This window comes from Poecilia formosa, unplaced genomic scaffold (assembly GCF_000485575.1).
Source record: "Poecilia formosa unplaced genomic scaffold, Poecilia_formosa-5.1.2 Scaffold148, whole genome shotgun sequence".
Classification (NCBI taxonomy): Eukaryota; Metazoa; Chordata; class Actinopteri; order Cyprinodontiformes; family Poeciliidae; genus Poecilia; species Poecilia formosa.
In genome coordinates, this window is record NW_006800087.1 from 1,382,398 (window position 1) to 1,406,676 (window position 24,279).

At 37.6% G+C, this 24,279-nt stretch overlaps 1 protein-coding gene across 2 annotated transcripts in view; it reads right to left on the reverse strand.

Moving 5' to 3' along the window:
- Nucleotides 1-23,784, reverse strand: part of LOC103145894 (ADP-ribosylation factor-like protein 15) — a 124,454-nt gene extending 100,670 nt beyond the window's left edge. Inside the window, exon 1 of one of the 2 annotated variants that reach the window (XM_007563548.2) lies at nucleotides 23,360-23,784. In XM_007563548.2, coding sequence (XP_007563610.1) covers nucleotides 23,360-23,371 — 12 coding nt within the window. In that variant the 5' untranslated portion in view covers nucleotides 23,372-23,784. Of the gene's footprint in view, nucleotides 1-1,120; nucleotides 1,265-23,359 lie in introns of those variants that run through there. The other variant, XM_016677152.1, reaches the window with a different exon arrangement.
- Between the last annotated feature and the right edge of the window lie 495 nt (nucleotides 23,785-24,279).

The following is a 24,279-nucleotide window of genomic DNA, read 5'->3' on the forward strand; positions in this document are numbered from 1 at the left end:
CCGGCTGAAAGGGACGTCAGACATCACTTTGCTTCTGAGTGAAATGTCAGCCTGCAGTTTAGTTCCCCACATGTTTCTGCAACAAAATTCTCACTTAAATCTGACATCAAGAGTATGAGAACACTCCAGACTGTCATTGCTGATTAAACAACGACAAAGCCAAAACAAAACGCACACATCGCCCAAGAGCTTGTAGAAACACCTTTAACAGCAATACCTCTCAGCAATCCCCCTTCAGAAAGGAACAGTTTCTCACATCACAGAGGAGAAATATTTGCCCGCATTTCTTTACAAGATATTTTCCGTTCATTGAACCTTTGTTATTGCAAAGAGTTAGATTGTAACTTTATTTGGAGGGAAAAATATGTCACATCACCATTCGCTTGTTGGAGAGGTGGAACTTAGCAACTTAGTAAGACACACATTCAATCTTCCTCTTAAATTGATTTCACCACTCATATGATGCTTGCATGGCTGAAATGATGAGTCACGGTTGAGATTTTAAACCAAACAAGTGCTACCCGTGTAACATCCCTGCTCCACAATTTGGGTTTGTTGATGTAGACCAAAATATTTCACATATTTACAGGAATAACAATCAAATCTCACAATATGTTATTTGAGTCATCAGCTGTCGCTAAAATACGTAGTTTGATTTGAAACTTGTTGCATACTGCACTCTCACTGGACAATGCCAATACATGTATATTACTCTTACACAAGTCTTACTAGGACAGTACAGCCAAAATTCTGACAATAATTTCCACCATGGCCCACTTAGGAAAATATTAATAGATCCAGAGGCACCTACAACACTGCCTGAGGACAGTTGCTGTGAGCTGCTACAGAAAACAGGATATAATTGCGCTCACCTTCACCTTTCTTACGTTAAATTATGGGCAACAACCGCTTGAATGAAACGCAGCGAAATCCTCTGTCAGGGGCCAAGCAGCAGAGAAGCGGCAGACACTTTTATCTGATCAGTCCCCATTTCAAATCACAAGATTAAACCACGCTAAAACTCGACGGAGTTAAATCCAGCTCACATGAAAAAAATATAACAAATCCGTGTTGCTTTAAAAGTGAGAAGAAAGCCACACATTTCTTGCATTTTTCTTACCGTATAAAGCCCAATCCTGCACAAGGCGAGGGAAAGCTGCATGTGCTCCGACATTGTGCTCGACAACAAGCGTAACCCCCGGCAACCAGAAAGCCTCGGGAATAAGTGAATGGACGAAGGAGGATCAGCTGAACACAACAGTGTCAGACCGACAGCATGAGTCGCAGCTCTTCCCTGTCTTGCAGTCAGCTGTCAATAGCCTCACTCTGGTTCTTCGTTTAAATCCCAACATTCACACTGCCTTGTTTTGCAAGTGTTAGATGAGGAGGACCTTGCGTTTACCCGCCATGCTCATTCATAGAAAGATAAGAAACTATTACCACAGGGATCAACAGACAGACGCAAGCTTAAGGCTGAGAGTATCTCTTTTTCTCTCACTCTCCACAGAGATTAAGGACTCAGCGGCAACTAGAGATCCAGAATAAGACTGCAAATTGGATTAGTCACCATTACCCACCCACACACAATGTCCGTACTGCAAGCAGAGCTATAGCAGGTATGAAAACCATTGCTTTCTGCATGGAGAAGGATGAAAAGATTGACCACTTGAGCTTCCTGTGGTCGCAAGGATTTCAGCAAATGCTGTGGGACGTTTTGTCGAATGCCTTTATGAGAACTGTGAGTCATGTTTGAAAAGCTTGTTTGTCATCTCAGCCGTCTAGTAGGGATTGGCGTTGCCTCCTGCTGACAGGTATAATATACAATTTAAAATAAAATTAGCTAGCATTGGGGTAGTGGGTGAACTAAATCACTGGCAGGTTGCTAAACTATTACAAATTTAATTTAAAATTTAATTTGTTAAAAAAAAACTAGATTTTCAAGGTGTCTGTTGTAAATCTTAAACTAGAACGGCTTTGTTGCTCTGCTTCATTTGTCTCAAATTGGAGGGGAAACTGTGTCCTTGCAACCTTCACTTTTAATGCTCGTCACTCCTGCATCAGGACTCCTGATTTAGTACATCAGATGTCCCGCATCACATTTACATTTTGACAAATTACATCTGATGTGTTAGATGGTGAACTTTTATATTCTCATAATTTAAAAAAAAGGTCACAATTCTTCATATACACAAAGACCTCAGGGCAACAGCCCAGGACAACTTTATTTGTTAAGTTTAAAAAGTTTCAGAAAATATGCTTGAATCCAGGATTTCAACACAGTTTAGTTTTTCTTTTTTCCAGTTCAATCTTCTTACGTTCGACAACCTGAATATTTATGTTTCTTTAACTGTAAATATATAAATAAAACAAACTTCTTTCTATTTATTTTTGTAATACTGGAGATGTCACAATTTAAACTGAACATATGTGCTTAGTTTTCATTTTATGGGAGGCCATTATGATGAAAAGATGTCATCAAAAAGAAATGTGTGATTTTTTTGGACAAAAATAATAAGATTAAGTTACTGGAATAAAGCCAATAGATTAACTGGAAAAAAAGGCAGTGGCAGCCCTTGTTTAGTAATAGAAACTACAACAGCAGGGTAAAATCATAGTGGACTTTTCCCTTTGGAGTGCATATTTATAATTAAAAAAAGTGTATTGTACATCAGTTTTATACATCTTTTGACATGTATTCAGTTCAAATGCAGCAAGATCATTATCAGGGAATGTGTTTAGGGACTCAAACACCTTATATGTTCTAGACCATTTTGAAAAATATATTCTAAATATTATTTGTAAAATAATAAAATCTTGAAAATAAATTCACAACACTGCAGGTCAGAGCTAAATAAAATAACTTTTAAGCAGAAAGAAACTACAACTGAAAAGCAACAAAAGGTTCACTGCTGCCTATTTAAAGGCATTAGGACATTTAAACTTCCATGAATGTGAATATTTCCAGAGACGTAAAGGGCCTGCACTCATCCTTGATAAGCATCATTACCTACAATATCACAGATATTCAAATGAACTAAAACATTCACATTGCTGAAACACCATGTTGCTTACAACAGAAAAAGGAATTTGGCAGTGCTACACCGGGAGAAGCAGGGCTGTGCAGCACTGTCAAGTAGAGGACAAAGATAACATCTGCTGTTTGCCAGCAGGATGGGAGTATGGCTAAAGCACCTGCCCTTAGCTCTGCTCTACCTGTTCTCACCGTGCACAATAAAAATTAAGACATAACTGAGGGTGTGATTTTGGTGAGGACCAAAAAAACATTGTATCATTTTTGAATCCCACTAAATAGAATTACAGGTCAATTAATTAGAATATCATACTAAGTCGATTTACTTTAATAATTCAATTCGACAGGAAAAACTCACATTATATAGATTAATTCCACAGAGATTGTAATATAAAAGGATTATCTGCCTGGTTTAGGTCAGGGCAGGTTGCCTGCAAATCCAGCAGTGACTGTGTGGTCATTAAACTTGGTATTGACAGTGTGGACTGTGCTGTGTCCTGCTGTGTCCTGCAGGAAAAACCAACCAGCATCTCCATAAAGCTTGGGAAGCATGAACTCCTCTACATTGTCCTGGTAGATGTGGACTGTGGACTTGATAAAACCTCCATGGACAACCATCAGCAGGTGACATGCCACACCGAATCGTCACACTGGACTTTATTCTCACACTCTGCATTTTAGTCAGAAATCAGGTCCCCAGACTTTACTTTCGTCTGAAAAGAGGACTTTGAATGACTGATCAACAGTCCAGGTATTTTTGTCATAAGCCCAAGGACATCTCTTTAAGTGGCAGCTCTGGACGCTCTGCCTCTAGCCGCAGTCCACACCTTGTCTCCAAACTGTTAAATTGGCTATGCTTTAGAATCATGTTGGTGGTAATTCCTGATGTTTGCGTCCTTTTTCTAACAAACCTTTTTTCTACACTCATCTTTCTATTGCTATGTTTTGATACACCACTCTGAACAGTCAGCTTCTTTTAGAAATGGTCTTTTGTGGCCTAACCTCCTTGTGGAGGGTGTCACAGAAGAACTGTCTGGTCATCAGTCTTCACTATGGCTGCGTCCTTCACATTTCATATCCTTTTGCAATGTATTATTGTAATTTGCAGAGAAAGTATAGATGGTTGTATCTCACAAATGTTTATTATTTGATACTACAGCTGTGAAACATGAAATAAGTACTGCATAGCCGATACAGTAAGATAAACAATGGCTTTTATCCGCAAGTTAAAATTTAAATCTACGCCTATTGAATGTGTCAAATTTGCTATCTGAAAGGGAGGAAGAGGTTTAAGCACAAAGTATCAGTTTTAAATATCACCTAGACATAAAAGATATTAACCATTAGCCTGTCTTTTCCTTTCCACACGTATTATTTAAACCAAATGTCACCTTTTTTTTTTCTTTTGACAACCACAGTTAGGATAACAAGACTGCAATTTGATATAATTCTAGTTTAAGCAGAATATGAAAATGATCCCTATCCAACTACAAGTTTCATCAGACAATAAAATGATAGGACATCTCATTTTATGAGATATTCATAACGTCATATTTGTGTGGCTTTTAGTTGCATAAGCTGCACTTTATGCTCAACTTTGACTCTTTTTACTGCGGTTTAACATGCAGCTACCGTTTTAGGTCATTTCTCCCAGTGTTGCTGCTGTTTGTTTATCCTGATCCTGACCCAGACGAATGAAGGTGTGGAGCAGTATTTGAGCAGATGAAGCAGCTCAGTTAGGTTTTTCCATTGTTACCATGGCCTCAAGTCAATGCCTGCCAATCGTTGTCAGTGAGTATTTCACATAGTTCAGATTCCACAACAGGAACTTTCTGGTTGTTGAGACAAGCTGACTTCCTTACAGACTGGACTAGAATGTGACAGACATAAAGTCTGAAGGTGTAGCAAAATACCCCCACCAGCATTAAAGCTGGCCACACAAAAAGTCATATATTAGAATTTAGCTAAAAAATAAATAAATAAATACAAGTTCAAGCACAAAGTAGCAGGACTAAGATTTTAAAAAGCTAGGGATTAAAAATGTTAATAGTTTCTGACAATATGAGATAGAATAACAAAAACACTGTTGTTGCATCTCTCATTGCTGCACACTGCCGACCAGCTGGCTGAAGGAAGCATACTACACTTTCCCCTCACCTGCAAGATGAATTCAGCTGTTTGTAATTACTGTGAGTGACTGAAATCCACTAGAGTGCCATCTATCACTCTTAAGGTAAAGTTGTTTTAAAATGCACCTTTCTAAACTCTATAAAGAGGTGCACAGTAAAAAGGGTGAATGTTGTAAATCATTTAAATACTTAGCATGTGTTTTCTCAATATTTTTGATTAAATCTGTGCACCTAATTCAAACTTTTTACAGATTAAAAACTTTTTAAACATGCATTACTTTAGCAGCAGTAGTACTTGTTGTGCAGATAATGAAATAGCCTGCACACATTAATAAACAGAATATATTTTGTCCCCAGAAAACATCTTGTCTGAGTCAGTCAAAATCAGGTTAGGTCTCGGGAGGTGGCAACACAGTGCAGCAGTAATTTGGTAAGGCTGTACTATGGCAACAGCTCATGGGATCAAGTCCCTGTCTCGGTGCTGCAGTTTTTGAATGTTCTTTTTGACACAATGCTGAGCATGCAGAAGTTGATTTAACATGCACCACGTCCCAGTTGAAAGAATCTGGCCCAGATCACATGTCAGCTACTGTCATAATTCAAACTACGGTGATTAGCCTGTAATTTAATAGAACATAATAATCCCCATCTTTTAAAGGTAATTCCCATCACAAACACGAGGCCTCACTAAAGTGAATAAAAAGGACTGAACAGGAAGGATTCATTAAATCTGAGAAGGACATAGTTGTGGTCCAGAGCTTTGCACCACAACTTCAGTGTCGCACAGCAGGAACGCAACAGCCCGACGCCTGTTGAGTGCCTGACCTTAGAGGACAGCCAAGCACTCTGTCCCAACAGTCCACAGTTACAGCTGTGCTTTGCACACAAAACAAAAACTACCATGGAAAATCCTAAAACCACTCAAACATGCAGGCTGCAAAAAAAAAATCTCTTTTTTGTTAATGCTAAGAGTGAGAAGGTGTGTCAAAATGAAGGATGCTTACACCCAACTTGAACATTATTCTAATTTAGAGCTTTTAAAGAAACATTCCAACTGTTCTTTTCTCAATATGGACTGAACACAAAACAAAATGCAATGAGTTTCAAAATGGTTTGGCACAGTAGACAGAATTCACTGAGAAATTACAGTACTCTAAACCACATTTGGTCAAAATTATACATGCACTTGGACTGATGTCTTTTAGAGAGTTAAAGGAAAGCCAAACATTTTGATACCATAAACAAGGGCCAAACGTAACTTTGGATAACCTTTTGGACTCTCACTTAAATTACTGGGTTTACTAACAGCTTGTACAAAATTTTACATAGGTTTTTTTTATAAAGATGCATCAACATCGATATCGGCCATCTCTAGTCATTTTTTAACATATCTATCGTATCCGTCCCATAACTAAAACTGGGACAATATTAAGATATTATAAATCATATCAACTTTGTGACTGTTTGTGTGTGTTTAGGGACACACACAAACAGGGGATTGGTCATGTGTTATTTGTTTGACAATATTACAGTGATAGTGATGCAGCGCAGCACTGTGGGGTGTTTAGCAGAAGCAATCTAAAAGAAAAGTGTGGTCATCTTTTCACATGGCTGTTGGTAGGGATATTTATCCACCATATATAATATTGGTAAATATTAGGTATATTAATATTTTAACATATTAATGTATCTAATATTAGATATAAGATATATATCTTATATAAGAGCAATATTTATATAACAATTCACAATAAATACAGTCTTATGGACAAACGACTGTATATTTCAAAAATCATTAAAACTATTTATTGAATATTTATTACAAAAGAATGGGTTAAGAGTGTGGTAGAAACAGCCCCAAGTCAGTAAGGCACTGAAGCTCACAGAGTTTACGCTTATTGGGATGTATTACAGATATTAAAGGAATAAACGTGAAGTCTGTCCGTACAGAAAGCCAACCAGTTTATTGTATTCGTTTCCTGTCACACGGGGCTGCTTTGACATCACTGGCCTATTGGTTTACCCTTTAGTGTCAATATTTTTCCATCCATGCCTGGCAGAGTTTACATTATAACCTAAGTTAACTATGAACACACTCCTTTTGTTCCAGAGAAAATTGGTCCCTGTGATGCAAGACATTGCAGCAGTTTTGGTCATGGTTAAGGACATAAAAAAAAAAAGTAAAAAAAAAGTTCCAGTAAAGCCAAAGTTCAAAGTTTCTTTTAGGTCTCACGTCTTGGGAGGCCCGTTTATAAACAAGCTGATAACACTGGGTGGGCGAGTTCCTCTGCACTCCACAGTGTCACTCTGTCCCCACCAGTGAAATGACAGCACAATGTACTGGCAAACTTTTTATAAATCCCAAGGGAAGGCTTTTCAATTCCACCAGCTTCCTCTTTATTGTTGTTGGGTTTTTTTTTTTTTTTTTTTGTTTTGTTTTGTTGTTTTTTNATAACCAGCTGGCATAAAGAAGCCAAAAGCATAAGATTGTCAAGGTGCATGTTCAGTAAAGTTTAGAAATCTCCAGTAATCCTGAACAATATGAGTTTTAGATATTTATAAGCATGTCTGACTTGAAAACTTAACCTGAATCTGCAGCGTTTCTTCTGTTTAACTAAGGACAATAAAGCTGTCAGAGAAAAGTTGATCTAAGATAAACTCTTGTGGCACAAAAAGGGTTTCAACATAACTAAATTAGAATGACCTAGATAGTTTCAGTCTGCGATACTTTACCTATATTTTATACCTTTTTCTTCCTAAATTGTGGCCTAAATGATTTGTTCTGATAAGGACCTTAGAGGAAAAAAATGTTTAGTTTATTTCTAAAACATTTTAAGAAAATGGTCTAACAGAGCCAACAACAGCACTGAGTCTATTAGTGAAGGTTTTGAATGGCTTGCATCTTTTCACCCGTTTAAAAATGTTTAAAAAGAAAACATCTGTCTTGATTTTACTGGATCTCAAAACCGCATTCAAGACGGTTAACGTTCTGAACTAAAGACTGGAAAGGTGTAGAGTTGTCATCTCTCTTATACCAATGATGATGACCTACAACTTTATTCTTTTGTGTCACCATACTTCCAAGTATTACCACAATAAAGAGTTTCCTGTCAAAACAGGACACACACACACAAAAAATCTACATTCTGTCATTTTTACTATATGTTAGATTATTGCAATGTGCCTTTAGAGGTTTTTCTAAACCAGAATGTGTTTATGCCAGTCCTTAAATTAATACAATAACATTCTGTTTGTCAAATGAAATTATTTAAAATCTTATTGATGGTCTATAAAGCACTGAACAATCACAGGCCTGAATACACAGGTTGGTTCTGTGCTCTTCAGCTGTAGAAACAGCCACTTAAACTTCTAAGATTTGCAGAAACTGTTGGGTTCTTTAAATCTGGAGTGAAAAAACACAGTTCACTGCAGCTTACTTATAAAAGTCAATGGTTGCTTTATTGACGTTGTCATGTCTTGGGGTTTTATTCATTTTAAATCTGCATTTTAATCATTTTTATTCTTCTTCTTTTTAAAGCAGTTCAATCAACCTTGTCTATGAATTGCCTGCATTCAAGGCAGGCAAATATTCCTGCCTTGAATGTTTTATGTTTTGAATCTTTAAAAATACTGCTTTCAGCTAAATGTGATTTAAATCATTGATGGCCAAATGGTAAAACACAGCTGTCTCCATCTCCTCATGCTGCCCCTGCATGACAACAGAAATATCTGCATTTGATGAAAAAGGAAGCTGATTGTGTCGCTCTCTCGCCATTCGTTTCAAAGCGGATTACATTTGTGGGCGGATCAGGCCTCGGTGGACAGGATTGGCTCGATCACAAGGAATGCACAACATTTTCATTTCTCAGCCATGACAGCCAGCAAATTGAGAACCTCCAGCTCCATAGTTTTGGCATTTCGAAGCATTTGAAAAATGTTTTGAATGAACAAGCTGAAATGGATTTTTTTTTTTTGTTATTGTGGTATAGCAGATACAGATTTCATTAGTTTGAACTTAAAGGCAGAAAGGAACAAGTATGATTCAGTGCAAAAATTGTTAAATTTACTTACAAAAACACTGCAAAAGTAGATGGTTAGTAAAAAATGCTCTCCAATCAAAATAACCAATGAAAACCAGGTTAATCTTAAGTTTCTTCTTAAGTTTGTTTTAACTACTATTCAGACCTACTTTAAGGTCTGAATAGTACATCAGTACATCAGTACATCAGTATTATCCATCTATCCATCCATTTCTTTACGCCCTTGTCCCTTAGTGGGGTCAGGAGGTGCTGGTGCCTATCTCCAGCTAACGTTCCAGGCGAGAGGCGGGGTCACCCTGGACAGGTCGCCAGTCTGTCGCAGACATCAGTATTAGTTTATACTGTTGTTAATGGTCTGGATAGAGACTGCCTTGATAAAATGTGATGTTTCTCTGGCAAATCTGTGTCTACAATTAAACCACAGGTTATTGTCCCCTGTCGCTACATGTTTATTAGGAGGACTGTTGCAATATTAATTAATACATATATGCAGTTGACTATAAGTAAGTGTCCATGATTGGACTGAATTGACAATACACTCTGCATATGATCTGTCAATTAACATGAGATTTGCGGTGAATCAGGGCAATGCAAATGAACTAAATCAAACTGAATTAAGTATATGATGCTTTTTGAGGGTTTCACTTCAGTGTGTGTGAGTTGCTGTTTTGAGTCATCTGCATTTATTAAAAAAAAGTGTAGAGTTGAATCTTTTTAGAAATGGAACAAAAGGAGAGAGTTTGGCAACACTTTTTTTTTTCCTTAATATTTTTTATCTCGATCTAGCAATCCCAGATTGTTCCATTTGTTACACAGAGTAGAGACTCTATCAATGGGAATCATTTGCGCACACAATCTTATGTCATGTGCTTGAAAAAAATGAAGAGGTTTGTACAGACATATTTTTACAGTGGACTGAAGAGCAGTGCAACTTTCCATTTGCAAGGATGACGTTACACCATCGCTTATTTGACTGTTGAGTTTCCGGCTAGCAAGAAAAGAAAAGACATATTTTTGTTACAGTATTTATCAGTTTAACAGAGCAGTGTGGCGTTCTAGCTTAACGGCCTAAAAGCCATGATTTATCCATTTCAGATGAGAGCATCAATAGATTATTAAATAAATAATGACAAAAACACCTGAAACCGCAACCTGAGATGTGAGGAAGAAGTTATAAACAAGACTGACAAAGTATTGCAAGCTCAAACACCCACAATCATGGCAACTTCTTTCCCTCTGTCAATGCTTTGCTATAATTTACAACTCTTTTTGGTTTAAAAAAAAAAAAAAAGTTTTATACTAATGGAGCAAAACAAAAAGGCAAACGAACATTGAACACACAGCAATTTTAAGAAAAAAAAAAGATAAGGCATTCTAATAAAAGCCATGCACTGCAGCACTGCCGACTGTAATAAGATTCTGGCATTATTCATTATTTCTGAGGACACAAAAGTCAATTAATGGAGAAGACATTGACATTTACAACCTAGGGAGAGTTAAAGCTTTGAGTCTTCAGAGAACCGTACCACACCAAATGGAGAAAATGCAGAATAATGGAGCAGCCGGACCACCAAACTAACTTTAAGCGTGCATCAACAACTCATCCAGGAGGACACAAAAGAAACACTGAAACACAAGAGACCGGGCAAAGATGCCATCTATAGGAGAGTTCCAACGTGAAAACCGAAGCTGATCAAAACAAGAACTAAGCCAAGGGCAAATGCTATATGCATCTTGTTGAGCTCTGAGGCTTTTAGGATGATATTCTATGAACCAAGACAAAAAAAAAACAAAAAAAAACAGAAAAGACAAACTTGGAATTTTATGGAAGGCGTGTTTTCGGTTACATAAGGTGTTAAACCAACACATAATCTGCGAAAAAAACAACATCATACGACAGTTAAACTCCCTCGGGCTGCTTTGCTGCTTCAGGATATGAATGACTTGTTGTAATTGATGGAACCATTAAATCTGCTTTGTACCAGAAAATCTCAGCCAGCTAGTAGAGAGCTTAAGCAGAGGGACAATGATCCACAGCATGCTAGAAAATCCACTTATGAATGGTCTCAAAAAAAAAAAAAAAAGAAAAGTTAAGGAAAATAGTTCATTCATGTTTGAAAACTCCAAAATACATCGAAATAGCTCCTCCCTTTCTGACAACTAAATGTTGCATCACTCAGATTTTCTTTGACATTAAAATTTTGATTTTTTTGACTGACATGGGTGGATGAGCAGCACATTCACAAGCTTAAGTGACAGTGCTCCTCTGTCACAGTGACAGGTCCACTCAGGACCCTCCTCTTGGTCCTGATTGGTCATTTTTAGTTAGCACCTGGAAGGGGCAAAGGTGCTCATTTTCCTCAAATATTATCTGTCACATACCAATATGTCACAACATAGTCTTAACAAACAGTTTTTTGTTGTTGTTGTTGTTGTTGTTTTTTTTTTTAATACTAGTTACATCCTGCAGCTTTAAGAAGGTAGGCAGATTAGTCAAGCATGCAATAGTCATTATCTGGCTCCAATGACCCAAAAGTTTAACATGTTGCTTTAAAATCTGTTCTCAAACTCATCCTTTTTCTATAATTGATCATCAACATAAAGAAAATCCAGCCAATATTGTTGCATCTTCAATTAAACACAAAAACCTAATGCTCCTTGATATAAATACTCAATGTTGTTTACAACAAAAGCACACTATTTTGAAATGGAAAACAAATCTTATTGTTCTAACCATGGTCTAAACAGAAGTACAATGTGGCATCGCCCTCCCCTGCCTGCTATTGAATTTCCAACAGAAACCTTCTCTTTCTTCTTTCCTTGGCGACCAGAGCCAAACACTTTCTCAGAATGGCTTTGGACAAACAAAATAACTTGCAGAAGAGTGGCAGCCGGGAAGCAGTGAACAGTACTCGACAGTCACTAGGGTGGCCTTCCATGCCCTCTTAGTCATCATTTCACTGTATGTTTATTTTGAAATCTGGGATATTCGTGGCCCAGGATGGCGCAATGGCTGCTCCCATCCTGTCTTTCAGAAAAGACGGAAGCAGGTTGGATATGTACGCCGCTCACACGCTACAAGAAGAAAGGTTTATTTACTGTGTGAGAACTTTACGGTAACATAACAGGCACCATAAAAAAAAACAATAACATATTTATGAGTCCCAAGGGCTATAAAATAACTTTAGTTAAATTAATATTTGTGGTGAAGTTTAACAGCCTATCAGAGTTCCTAGAAGCTGTAAAACTTAAAATAATCTGAATAAAACTTTTGTTATTGTGCAGCCAAGATAAAAAGAGTGAAAGTAGATAACCAAGCTCAAAGGATAAATCTGAAAGCAGGATGAAATACATGGATGAGCCTTAGGATTTCCTTTAGAAGTTTTCACTGGAAACTTTTTTTCAAATGTTATATTTGACATTAAGCTTTTTATCAAGAAAAAGATGGTGGAACTGTTTGGAAAACTACAAAAGGCTCTCATATTTCTAAAAACTTAGAATTTAAACATACAATCAAGTGTTAGTTGATCATTTCAGTAGCTATTGAAACTATCTAGACTTAACTACTAACCGAAAATTGGGGGAAAAAAGACTGTCATAGCCCAATGAAAGTCAAGAACACATAGAGCGGTGAGTGATATATATTATACACTGCCTGGCCAGATAAAAAATTGCACAGGTCTGGATTTAACTAAGCACGTGGGTACAAGCCTCCTATTGGATAATTAGTGCATGGGCAATTATCTTTCAGCTAGCAACAAGTTATGTAATCCCAACTGATGCAATGAATAGCTTCTCATTCCCTAAACAAACATGTTGAAACACATCCTGTGGTCATGGAGAAGCTGTTAGTCTGTTTAAGAAGGGTCAAAACATTGGCATCAAGCAAAGAAAACATCGAAGGAGATTACAGAAACGACTAAACATGTATTACAAACTGTTCAACACATTATTAAAAACTGAAGGGATAGTGGAGAATCTCGGTCTTTGAGGAAGTAATGTGGTCAGAAAAAAAATCCTGAATGATCATGATCAGTGGTAGCTTGATTTGATTTCATTACACGTTTAGAGAAATACAATAAAGCATTTCCAAACACACAGAACGTGAAAGGAACTCAAGGGATTGGGACTGAAATACTGCGTAGCCTTAAGAAAACCACTAATGGTTGAGGCTAACTGGAGAAAATGTTTTCATTATATCAGGGACCATAAAGATTGGTCTCTGGAGAAATGGAAGAAGTTCACAGGGTGTGATGAGTCCAGAGTTATCATCTACCAGAGAGATGGAGACATCAGCTTAAGAAGAAAAGCAGATGAAGTGATGCACCCATCATAAGGACTATCTGAATATTCTGAATGAATTAAGTTCTCAATGTAAGTATCTCACAGTTTGCATTGAGAACAAAGCGGTGCAAGTGCATATTAAAAGTGCTGCAGAGTATGCACACAGACACTTCAAATTCACAAATACTTTATTATTTATTGACTTCACAGAAACGTGGCTGAATTATGAACACTATAACCTAACGCTGCACAAGCAGAAACTATTCTGATGTTTTCTTATCACCAAGAATAATACACAAGCTGAGTAGAACAGTGTTGAACTGCACCGCAGTGGTCTTGCCACAAGCCTAAAGGACAGCTTGTGGACAAAAGCAGTGAGGACGTTTGGCAATATGACAAAAGCAACAATCAGCTGGGAAAAAGTGTTAGCTATATGTAGCAACGAAGAAGCAAAAAGGATTTACTGGTGGCAAGTCGCATTTCTGAAAAAACATATTATATACCAGACCGGAAAGCTTTGATTTAATGATCCAATATCTTATTCTTGAGAGGGGAAAGCAGGTGAAGGTGTAACCTGTGTGATCGGAGCTGCACAATCTGTCAAGATAAAAGTCTCCTTACAACCTGTAACCAAACAACCAGGACAGCCAAAACAAGTCATCAAAATAAGTCAGACAGAACATGCAGACACATTTACCTCCATTTATCAGTTAATGGGAATGATTACAAATGTATAATATCCTGTCTAACACTTTTTGTAGCAAATATATTTAGGGACATTATTATTCATTTGTATTAGCAGTGAATGATTTGGACTATGTCTTTTTTTTTTTTTTTTTAATTCTGCATCCTTTAATGTGGCCCAGTCTGGTAGCCAATTCAGGTAAACTGCAGAGTGCCATTTTCTGCATTTTCACTTAAAGTAGGTCATGCTTACTCATGCCTTGAGACTCTTGATGGTTTGGCCAGCCCCTCAGGGTTAAAGTCAACGCTTTCCAGTCCATTAATGACATAATGAGAGGAACACAAAGAGCCTAATCACAATCACATAGTTTGCTAATAGTTAAAAGACCAAAAGGGTAACAGTTCCAGTAACCTCTACACGTTTTGATCATGTTAACAGCCGAATTACAGGTTGTTGTGTAGCACATCTAAGCAACCAGGAGATTCAAACTCCCTGTTGAAAATATAAAATTAAAGATTTGAAACATTGTACTTTGTGTGTAACTCATATGTATAATATGAGTTTCATTTTGTGAAATGAGTAAAAAATTGTTTTCAACAATAATTATTTTATTGGAGCTGTAATTGTAGTACAGATCCATTATCCATCAACAAATGCCCACGAATCTTGACGTTTTTATTTCCTAAAAGTTATTTTTTTTAATTCATAACCATATATTTTATCCTATATATTTTATCTTGACGCAATACAAATGTGCATTAAGCTGAAAATCTAATGGAAGTTCTCTTCATCATCAGTATTAATGAACACCAGAAGGAAGTAGGGGCCACAGTGTGTGTGTGTGTGTGTGTGTGTGTGTGTGTGTATGTTTATACAAGTGTGATGTTTCTTTAATCCGTCAGAGAAACACATATGTTAAAGGCCGGATAAACAGCTGGTCTGGATGTTGTGATGGTGATTCAGCAGGGGTTTAAATCTTAGTGAATCCCTGCAATGCACAAAAAGAAGAAATCATGCCTCTGTAGTTCTGCTAAGTAGTCAGTACTTTCAATTGTCCTAATTTTAAAATCAGCAAGACTTCCCACGCAATGTCTTTTACAGCCGGCTGAAAGGGACGTCAGACATCACTTTGCTTCTGAGTGAAATGTCAGCCTGCAGTTTAGTTCCCCACATGTTTCTGCAACAAAATTCTCACTTAAATCTGACATCAAGAGTATGAGAACACTCCAGACTGTCATTGCTGATTAAACAACGACAAAGCCAAAACAAAACGCACACATCGCCCAAGAGCTTGTAGAAACACCTTTAACAGCAATACCTCTCAGCAATCCCCCTTCAGAAAGGAACAGTTTCTCACATCACAGAGGAGAAATATTTGCCCGCATTTCTTTACAAGATATTTTCCGTTCATTGAACCTTTGTTATTGCAAAGAGTTAGATTGTAACTTTATTTGGAGGGAAAAATATGTCACATCACCATTCGCTTGTTGGAGAGGTGGAACTTAGCAACTTAGTAAGACACACATTCAATCTTCCTCTTAAATTGATTTCACCACTCATATGATGCTTGCATGGCTGAAATGATGAGTCACGGTTGAGATTTTAAACCAAACAAGTGCTACCCGTGTAACATCCCTGCTCCACAATTTGGGTTTGTTGATGTAGACCAAAATATTTCACATATTTACAGGAATAACAATCAAATCTCACAATATGTTATTTGAGTCATCAGCTGTCGCTAAAATACGTAGTTTGATTTGAAACTTGTTGCATACTGCACTCTCACTGGACAATGCCAATACATGTATATTACTCTTACACAAGTCTTACTAGGACAGTACAGCCAAAATTCTGACAATAATTTCCACCATGGCCCACTTAGGAAAATATTAATAGATCCAGAGGCACCTACAACACTGCCTGAGGACAGTTGCTGTGAGCTGCTACAGAAAACAGGATATAATTGCGCTCACCTTCACCTTTCTTACGTTAAATTATGGGCAACAACCGCTTGAATGAAACGCAGCGAAATCCTCTGTCAGGGGCCAAGCAGCAGAGAAGCGGCAGACACTTTTATCTGATCAGTCCCCATTTCAAATCACAAGATTAAACCACGCTAAAACTCGACGGAGTTAAATCCAGCTCACATGAAAAAAATATAACAAATCCGTGTTGCTTTAAAAGTGAGAAGAAAGCCACACATTTCTTGCATTTTTCTTACCGTATAAAGCCCAATCCTGCACAAGGCGAGGGAAAGCTGCATGTGCTCCGACATTGTGCTCGACAACAAGCGTAACCCCCGGCAACCAGAAAGCCTCGGGAATAAGTGAATGGACGAAGGAGGATCAGCTGAACACAACAGTGTCAGACCGACAGCATGAGTCGCAGCTCTTCCCTGTCTTGCAGTCAGCTGTCAATAGCCTCACTCTGGTTCTTCGTTTAAATCCCAACATTCACACTGCCTTGTTTTGCAAGTGTTAGATGAGGAGGACCTTGCGTTTACCCGCCATGCTCATTCATAGAAAGATAAGAAACTATTACCACAGGGATCAACAGACAGACGCAAGCTTAAGGCTGAGAGTATCTCTTTTTCTCTCACTCTCCACAGAGATTAAGGACTCAGCGGCAACTAGAGATCCAGAATAAGACTGCAAATTGGATTAGTCACCATTACCCACCCACACACAATGTCCGTACTGCAAGCAGAGCTATAGCAGGTATGAAAACCATTGCTTTCTGCATGGAGAAGGATGAAAAGATTGACCACTTGAGCTTCCTGTGGTCGCAAGGATTTCAGCAAATGCTGTGGGACGTTTTGTCGAATGCCTTTATGAGAACTGTGAGTCATGTTTGAAAAGCTTGTTTGTCATCTCAGCCGTCTAGTAGGGATTGGCGTTGCCTCCTGCTGACAGGTATAATATACAATTTAAAATAAAATTAGCTAGCATTGGGGTAGTGGGTGAACTAAATCACTGGCAGGTTGCTAAACTATTACAAATTTAATTTAAAATTTAATTTGTTAAAAAAAAACTAGATTTTCAAGGTGTCTGTTGTAAATCTTAAACTAGAACGGCTTTGTTGCTCTGCTTCATTTGTCTCAAATTGGAGGGGAAACTGTGTCCTTGCAACCTTCACTTTTAATGCTCGTCACTCCTGCATCAGGACTCCTGATTTAGTACATCAGATGTCCCGCATCACATTTACATTTTGACAAATTACATCTGATGTGTTAGATGGTGAACTTTTATATTCTCATAATTTAAAAAAAAGGTCACAATTCTTCATATACACAAAGACCTCAGGGCAACAGCCCAGGACAACTTTATTTGTTAAGTTTAAAAAGTTTCAGAAAATATGCTTGAATCCAGGATTTCAACACAGTTTAGTTTTTCTTTTTTCCAGTTCAATCTTCTTACGTTCGACAACCTGAATATTTATGTTTCTTTAACTGTAAATATATAAATAAAACAAACTTCTTTCTATTTATTTTTGTAATACTGGAGATGTCACAATTTAAACTGAACATATGTGCTTAGTTTTCATTTTATGGGAGGCCATTATGATGAAAAGATGTCATCAAAAAGAAATGTGTGATTTTTTTGGACAAAAATAATAAGATTAAGTTACTGGAATAAAGCCAATAGATTAACTGGAAAAAAAGGCAGTGGCAGCCCTTGTTTAGTAATAGAAACTACAACAGCAGGGTAAAATCATAGTGGACTTTTCCCTTTGGAGTGCATATTTATAATTAAAAAAAGTGTATTGTACATCAGTTTTATACATCTTTTGACATGTATTCAGTTCAAATGCAGCAAGATCATTATCAGGGAATGTGTTTAGGGACTCAAACACCTTATATGTTCTAGACCATTTTGAAAAATATATTCTAAATATTATTTGTAAAATAATAAAATCTTGAAAATAAATTCACAACACTGCAGGTCAGAGCTAAATAAAATAACTTTTAAGCAGAAAGAAACTACAACTGAAAAGCAACAAAAGGTTCACTGCTGCCTATTTAAAGGCATTAGGACATTTAAACTTCCATGAATGTGAATATTTCCAGAGACGTAAAGGGCCTGCACTCATCCTTGATAAGCATCATTACCTACAATATCACAGATATTCAAATGAACTAAAACATTCACATTGCTGAAACACCATGTTGCTTACAACAGAAAAAGGAATTTGGCAGTGCTACACCGGGAGAAGCAGGGCTGTGCAGCACTGTCAAGTAGAGGACAAAGATAACATCTGCTGTTTGCCAGCAGGATGGGAGTATGGCTAAAGCACCTGCCCTTAGCTCTGCTCTACCTGTTCTCACCGTGCACAATAAAAATTAAGACATAACTGAGGGTGTGATTTTGGTGAGGACCAAAAAAACATTGTATCATTTTTGAATCCCACTAAATAGAATTACAGGTCAATTAATTAGAATATCATACTAAGTCGATTTACTTTAATAATTCAATTCGACAGGAAAAACTCACATTATATAGATTAATTCCACAGAGATTGTAATATAAAAGGATTATCTGCCTGGTTTAGGTCAGGGCAGGTTGCCTGCAAATCCAGCAGTGACTGTGTGGTCATTAAACTTGGTATTGACAGTGTGGACTGTGCTGTGTCCTGCTGTGTCCTGCAGGAAAAACCAACCAGCATCTCCATAAAGCTTGGGAAGCATGAACTCCTCTACATTGTCCTGGTAGATGTGGACTGTGGACTTGATAAAACCTCCATGGACAACCATCAGCAGGTGACATGCCACACCGAATCGTCACACTGGACTTTATTCTCACACTCTGCATTTTAGTCAGAAATCAGGTCCCCAGACTTTACTTTCGTCTGAAAAGAGGACTTTGAATGACTGATCAACAGTCCAGGTATTTTTGTCATAAGCCCAAGGACATCTCTTTAAGTGGCAGCTCTGGACGCTCTGCCTCTAGCCGCAGTCCACACCTTGTCTCCAAACTGTTAAATTGGCTATGCTTTAGAATCATGTTGGTGGTAATTCCTGATGTTTGCGTCCTTTTTCTAACAAACCTTTTTTCTACACTCATCTTTCTATTGCTATGTTTTGATACACCACTCTGAACAGTCAGCTTCTTTTAGAAATGGTCTTTTGTGGCCTAACCTCCTTGTGGAGGGTGTCACAGAAGAACTGTCTGGTCATCAGTCTTCACTATGGCTGCGTCCTTCACATTTCATATCCTTTTGCAATGTATTATTGTAATTTGCAGAGAAAGTATAGATGGTTGTATCTCACAAATGTTTATTATTTGATACTACAGCTGTGAAACATGAAATAAGTACTGCATAGCCGATACAGTAAGATAAACAATGGCTTTTATCCGCAAGTTAAAATTTAAATCTACGCCTATTGAATGTGTCAAATTTGCTATCTGAAAGGGAGGAAGAGGTTTAAGCACAAAGTATCAGTTTTAAATATCACCTAGACATAAAAGATATTAACCATTAGCCTGTCTTTTCCTTTCCACACGTATTATTTAAACCAAATGTCACCTTTTTTTTTTCTTTTGACAACCACAGTTAGGATAACAAGACTGCAATTTGATATAATTCTAGTTTAAGCAGAATATGAAAATGATCCCTATCCAACTACAAGTTTCATCAGACAATAAAATGATAGGACATCTCATTTTATGAGATATTCATAACGTCATATTTGTGTGGCTTTTAGTTGCATAAGCTGCACTTTATGCTCAACTTTGACTCTTTTTACTGCGGTTTAACATGCAGCTACCGTTTTAGGTCATTTCTCCCAGTGTTGCTGCTGTTTGTTTATCCTGATCCTGACCCAGACGAATGAAGGTGTGGAGCAGTATTTGAGCAGATGAAGCAGCTCAGTTAGGTTTTTCCATTGTTACCATGGCCTCAAGTCAATGCCTGCCAATCGTTGTCAGTGAGTATTTCACATAGTTCAGATTCCACAACAGGAACTTTCTAGTTGTTGAGACAAGCTGACTTCCTTACAGACTGGACTAGAATGTGATAGACATAAAGTCTGAAGGTGTAGCAGAATAGCCCCACCAGCATTGAAGCTGGCCACACAAAAAGTCATAGATTAGAATTTAGCTAAAAAAAAAAATAAAAAATACAAGTTCAAGCACAAAGTAGCAGGACTAAGGTTTTAAAAAGCTAGGGATTAAAAAATGTTAATAGTTTCTGACATCAAGTTGTTTTCTGACAATATGAGATAGAATAACAAAAACACTGTTGTTGCATCTCTCATTGCTGCACACTGCTGACCAGCTGGCTGAAGGAAGCATACTACACTTTCCCCTCACCTGCAAGATGAATTCAGCTGTTTGTAATTACTGTGAGTGACTGAAATCCACTAGAGTGCCATCTATCACTCTTAAGGTAAAGTTGTTTTAAAATGCACCTTTCTAAACTCTATAAAGAGGTGCACAGTAAAAAGGGTGAATGTTGTAAATCATTTAAATACTTAGCATGTGTTTTCTCAATATTTTTGATTAAATCTGTGCACCTAATTCAAACTTTTTACAGATTAAAAACTTTTTAAACATGCATTACTTTAGCAGCAGTAGTACTTGTTGTGCAGATAATGAAATAGCCTGCACACATTAATAAACAGAATATATTTTGTCCCCAGAAAACATCTTGTCTGAGTCAGTCAAAATCAGGTTAGGTCTCGGGAGGTGGCAACACAGTGCGGCAGTAATTTGGTAAGGCTGTACTATGGCAACAGCTCATGGGATCAAATCCCTGTCTCGGTGCTGCAGTTTTTGAATGTTCTTTTTGACACAATGCTGAGCATGCAGAAGTTGATTTAACATGCACCACGTCCCAGTTGAAAGAATCTGGCCCAGATCACATGTCAGCTACTGTCATAATTCAAACTACGGTGATTAGCCTGTAATTTAATAGAACATAATAATCCCCATCTTTTAAAGGTAATTCCCATCACAAACACGAGGCCTCACTAAAGTGAATAAAAAGGACTGAACAGGAAGGATTCATTAAATCTGAGAAGGACATAGTTGTGGTCCAGAGCTTTGCACCACAACTTCAGTGTCGCACAGCAGGAACGCAACAGCCCGACGCCTGTTGAGTGCCTGACCTTAGAGGACAGCCAAGCACTCTGTCCCAACAGTCCAGAGTTACAGCTGTGCTTTGCACACAAAACAAAAACTACCATGGAAAATCCTAAAACCACTCAAACATGCAGGCTGCAAAATAAAAATCTCTTTTTTGTTAATGCTAAGAGTGAGAAGGTGTGTCAAAATGAAGGACGCTTACACCCAACTTGAACATTATTCTAATTTAGAGCTTTTAAAGAAACATTCCAACTGTTCTTTTCTCAATATGGACTGAACACAAAACAAAATGCAATGAGTTTCAAAATGGTTTGGCACAGTAGACAGAATTCACTGAGAAATTACAGTACTCTAAACCACATTTGGTCAAAATTATACATGCACTTGGACTGATGTCTTTTAGAGAGTTAAAGGAAAGCCAAACATTTTGATACCATAAACAAGGGCCAAACGTAACTTTGGATAACCTTTTGGACTCTCACTTAAATTACTGGATTTACTAACAGCTTGTACAAAATTTTACATAGGTTTTTTTTATAAAGATGCATCAACATCGATATCGGCCATTTCTAGTCATTTTTTAACATATCCATCGTATCGGTCCCATAACTAAAACTGGGACAATATTAAGATATTATAAATCATATCAACTTTGTGACTGTTTGTGTGTGTTTAGGGACACACACAAACAGGGGATTGGTCATGTGTTATTTGTTTGACAATATTACAGTGATAGTGATGCAGCGCAGCACTGTGGGGTGTTTAGCAGAAGCAATCTAAAAGAAAAGTGTGGTCATCTTTTCACATGGCTGTTGGTAGGGATATTTATCCACCATATATAATATTGGTAAATATTAGGTATATTAATATTTTAACATATTAATGTATCTAATATTAGATATAAGATATATATCTTATATAAGAGCAATATTTATATAACAATTCACAATAAATACAGTCTTATGGACAAACGACTGTATATTTCAAAAATCATTAAAACTATTTATTGAATATTTATTACAAAAGAATGGGTTAAGAGTGTGGTAGAAACAGCCCCAAGTCAGTAAGGCACTGAAGCTCACAGAGTTTACGCTTATTGGGATGTATTACAGATATTAAAGGAATAAACGTGAAGTCTGTCCGTACAGAAAGCCAACCAGTTTATTGTATTCGTTTCCTGTCACACGGGGCTGCTTTGACATCACTGGCCTATTGGTTTACCCTTTAGTGTCAATATTTTTCCATCCATGCCTGGCAGAGTTTACATTATAACCTAAGTTAACTATGAACACACTCCTTTTGTTCCAGAGAAAATTGGTCCCTGTGATGCAAGACATTGCAGCAGTTTTGGTCATGGTTAAGGACATAAAAAAAAAAAGTAAAAAAAAAGTTCCAGTAAAGCCAAAGTTCAAAGTTTCTTTTAGGTCTCACGTCTTGGGAGGCCCGTTTATAAACAAGCTGATAACACTGGGTGGGCGAGTTCCTCTGCACTCCACAGTGTCACTCTGTCCCCACCAGTGAAATGACAGCACAATGTACTGGTAAACTTTTTATAAATCCCAAGGGAAGGCTTTTCAATTCCACCAGCTTCCTCTTTATTGTTGTTGGGTTTTTTTTTTTTTTTTTCCCCCAGCAGCACCCATCCCATCTGCACAATGTGGGCAAAAGGCCCAAAAACCAGTGATCTTCAAGCCAAAAGCTGGAGCCAACAGTCTGGAGGGAAGTTATTGTTTTGCACAGGACAGTTATAAACATGCAGACGGCTTGTATTTGAAAATAACCTTATCAAAAACAGGACGCAGATTCATCTCAGCAACAGAGGTGTTCAAAGTGTGCAGCTTTTTGACATCTTACGCTGTTTTGCATACAAACACGTTGGGGTCTGGATCAACCAGTTAGACCTATTTCTAAAGTACTGATGGAGGAGGGAAGCTAGGAGCTTCACTTGACAACTAATAAAAGCTAATGCTAATTATGAGTTGTACAATAGTAATACACCTACAGCAAACTGTTGCTAGACCTGGACTTGTCAGCTGCAAAGATAAGCAAGCAGCAGCTTGCTTAATCGCTGTGAGCAACAAAAACAGCCTTTTTGTTCGTTTACTCACCAGATAATCCATGTACTATCGCTGACCAGTCACAGCAGCACGACCTAGCTTCGTAATAATCCCGTTTTTGCTTGAGTGAGTCCAAATTTCTGAGGGTTTTAACAGGAGTCTCTTTGTATTCCCCGCCTCCTTTCCGACAGCAATGGCTAGAAGACTAAAAACGAGCTTTTCTTGGGTTTAAAAAGTGTTTTTTTTTAACAAATCAACGTCTCCTTCCCCTCTATAAGACAAGTTCCATTTCAGAAGCAGCAACCCGGTTTCCTTCACAAAAGGGGGGAACCCCGCTGTGTTTAGCTGGTCTTTGTCTGAACAAACAGCTCCCTTTCCACCGGCTCCTTTCCAGTTTTTATCACACAACAATATCTGTAGAGACAGTGTTTGGTTGAGGAAACTAACGAAAGCGTTCACGTTACGTCACGCACGTCGTCCTTTCTCTTTACGCACGCAGCGCGATCACGTGACCAAACACATGGAGGCTATTTTCGTTGCCCAATCTGAGGAGGGACGATTAGATGCGACATTTCTTTGATAACAAATCAGTTACTAAAACGCTAATATTTTGATAGTGGAAATCAAATAGGGTTTGGATGTTGTTATTATGAATAATTTATTTACATAGCTGTGGGACATTACACTCAGAACAATAAAAGTTGATCTCTAGGTTTATATTATTACAAAACTAAAAGAAACAGAGTGCTGCTGCTACTACTACTACTACTACTTCTACTACTACTACTAATAATAATAATAATAATTGTAATAATGGAACAAAAAAATAAGAAGCGGAGCAAGAATAACGTCAATGTCAATATGGTTTGAGTAGATGGTATTGCAGCCCTGTGATTGGTCGTTGTTACTGGTGTTAAAAAGGATGTAATGTGTACTTAATGATGTGACTGGACAGTGTTTTTCTACATGTA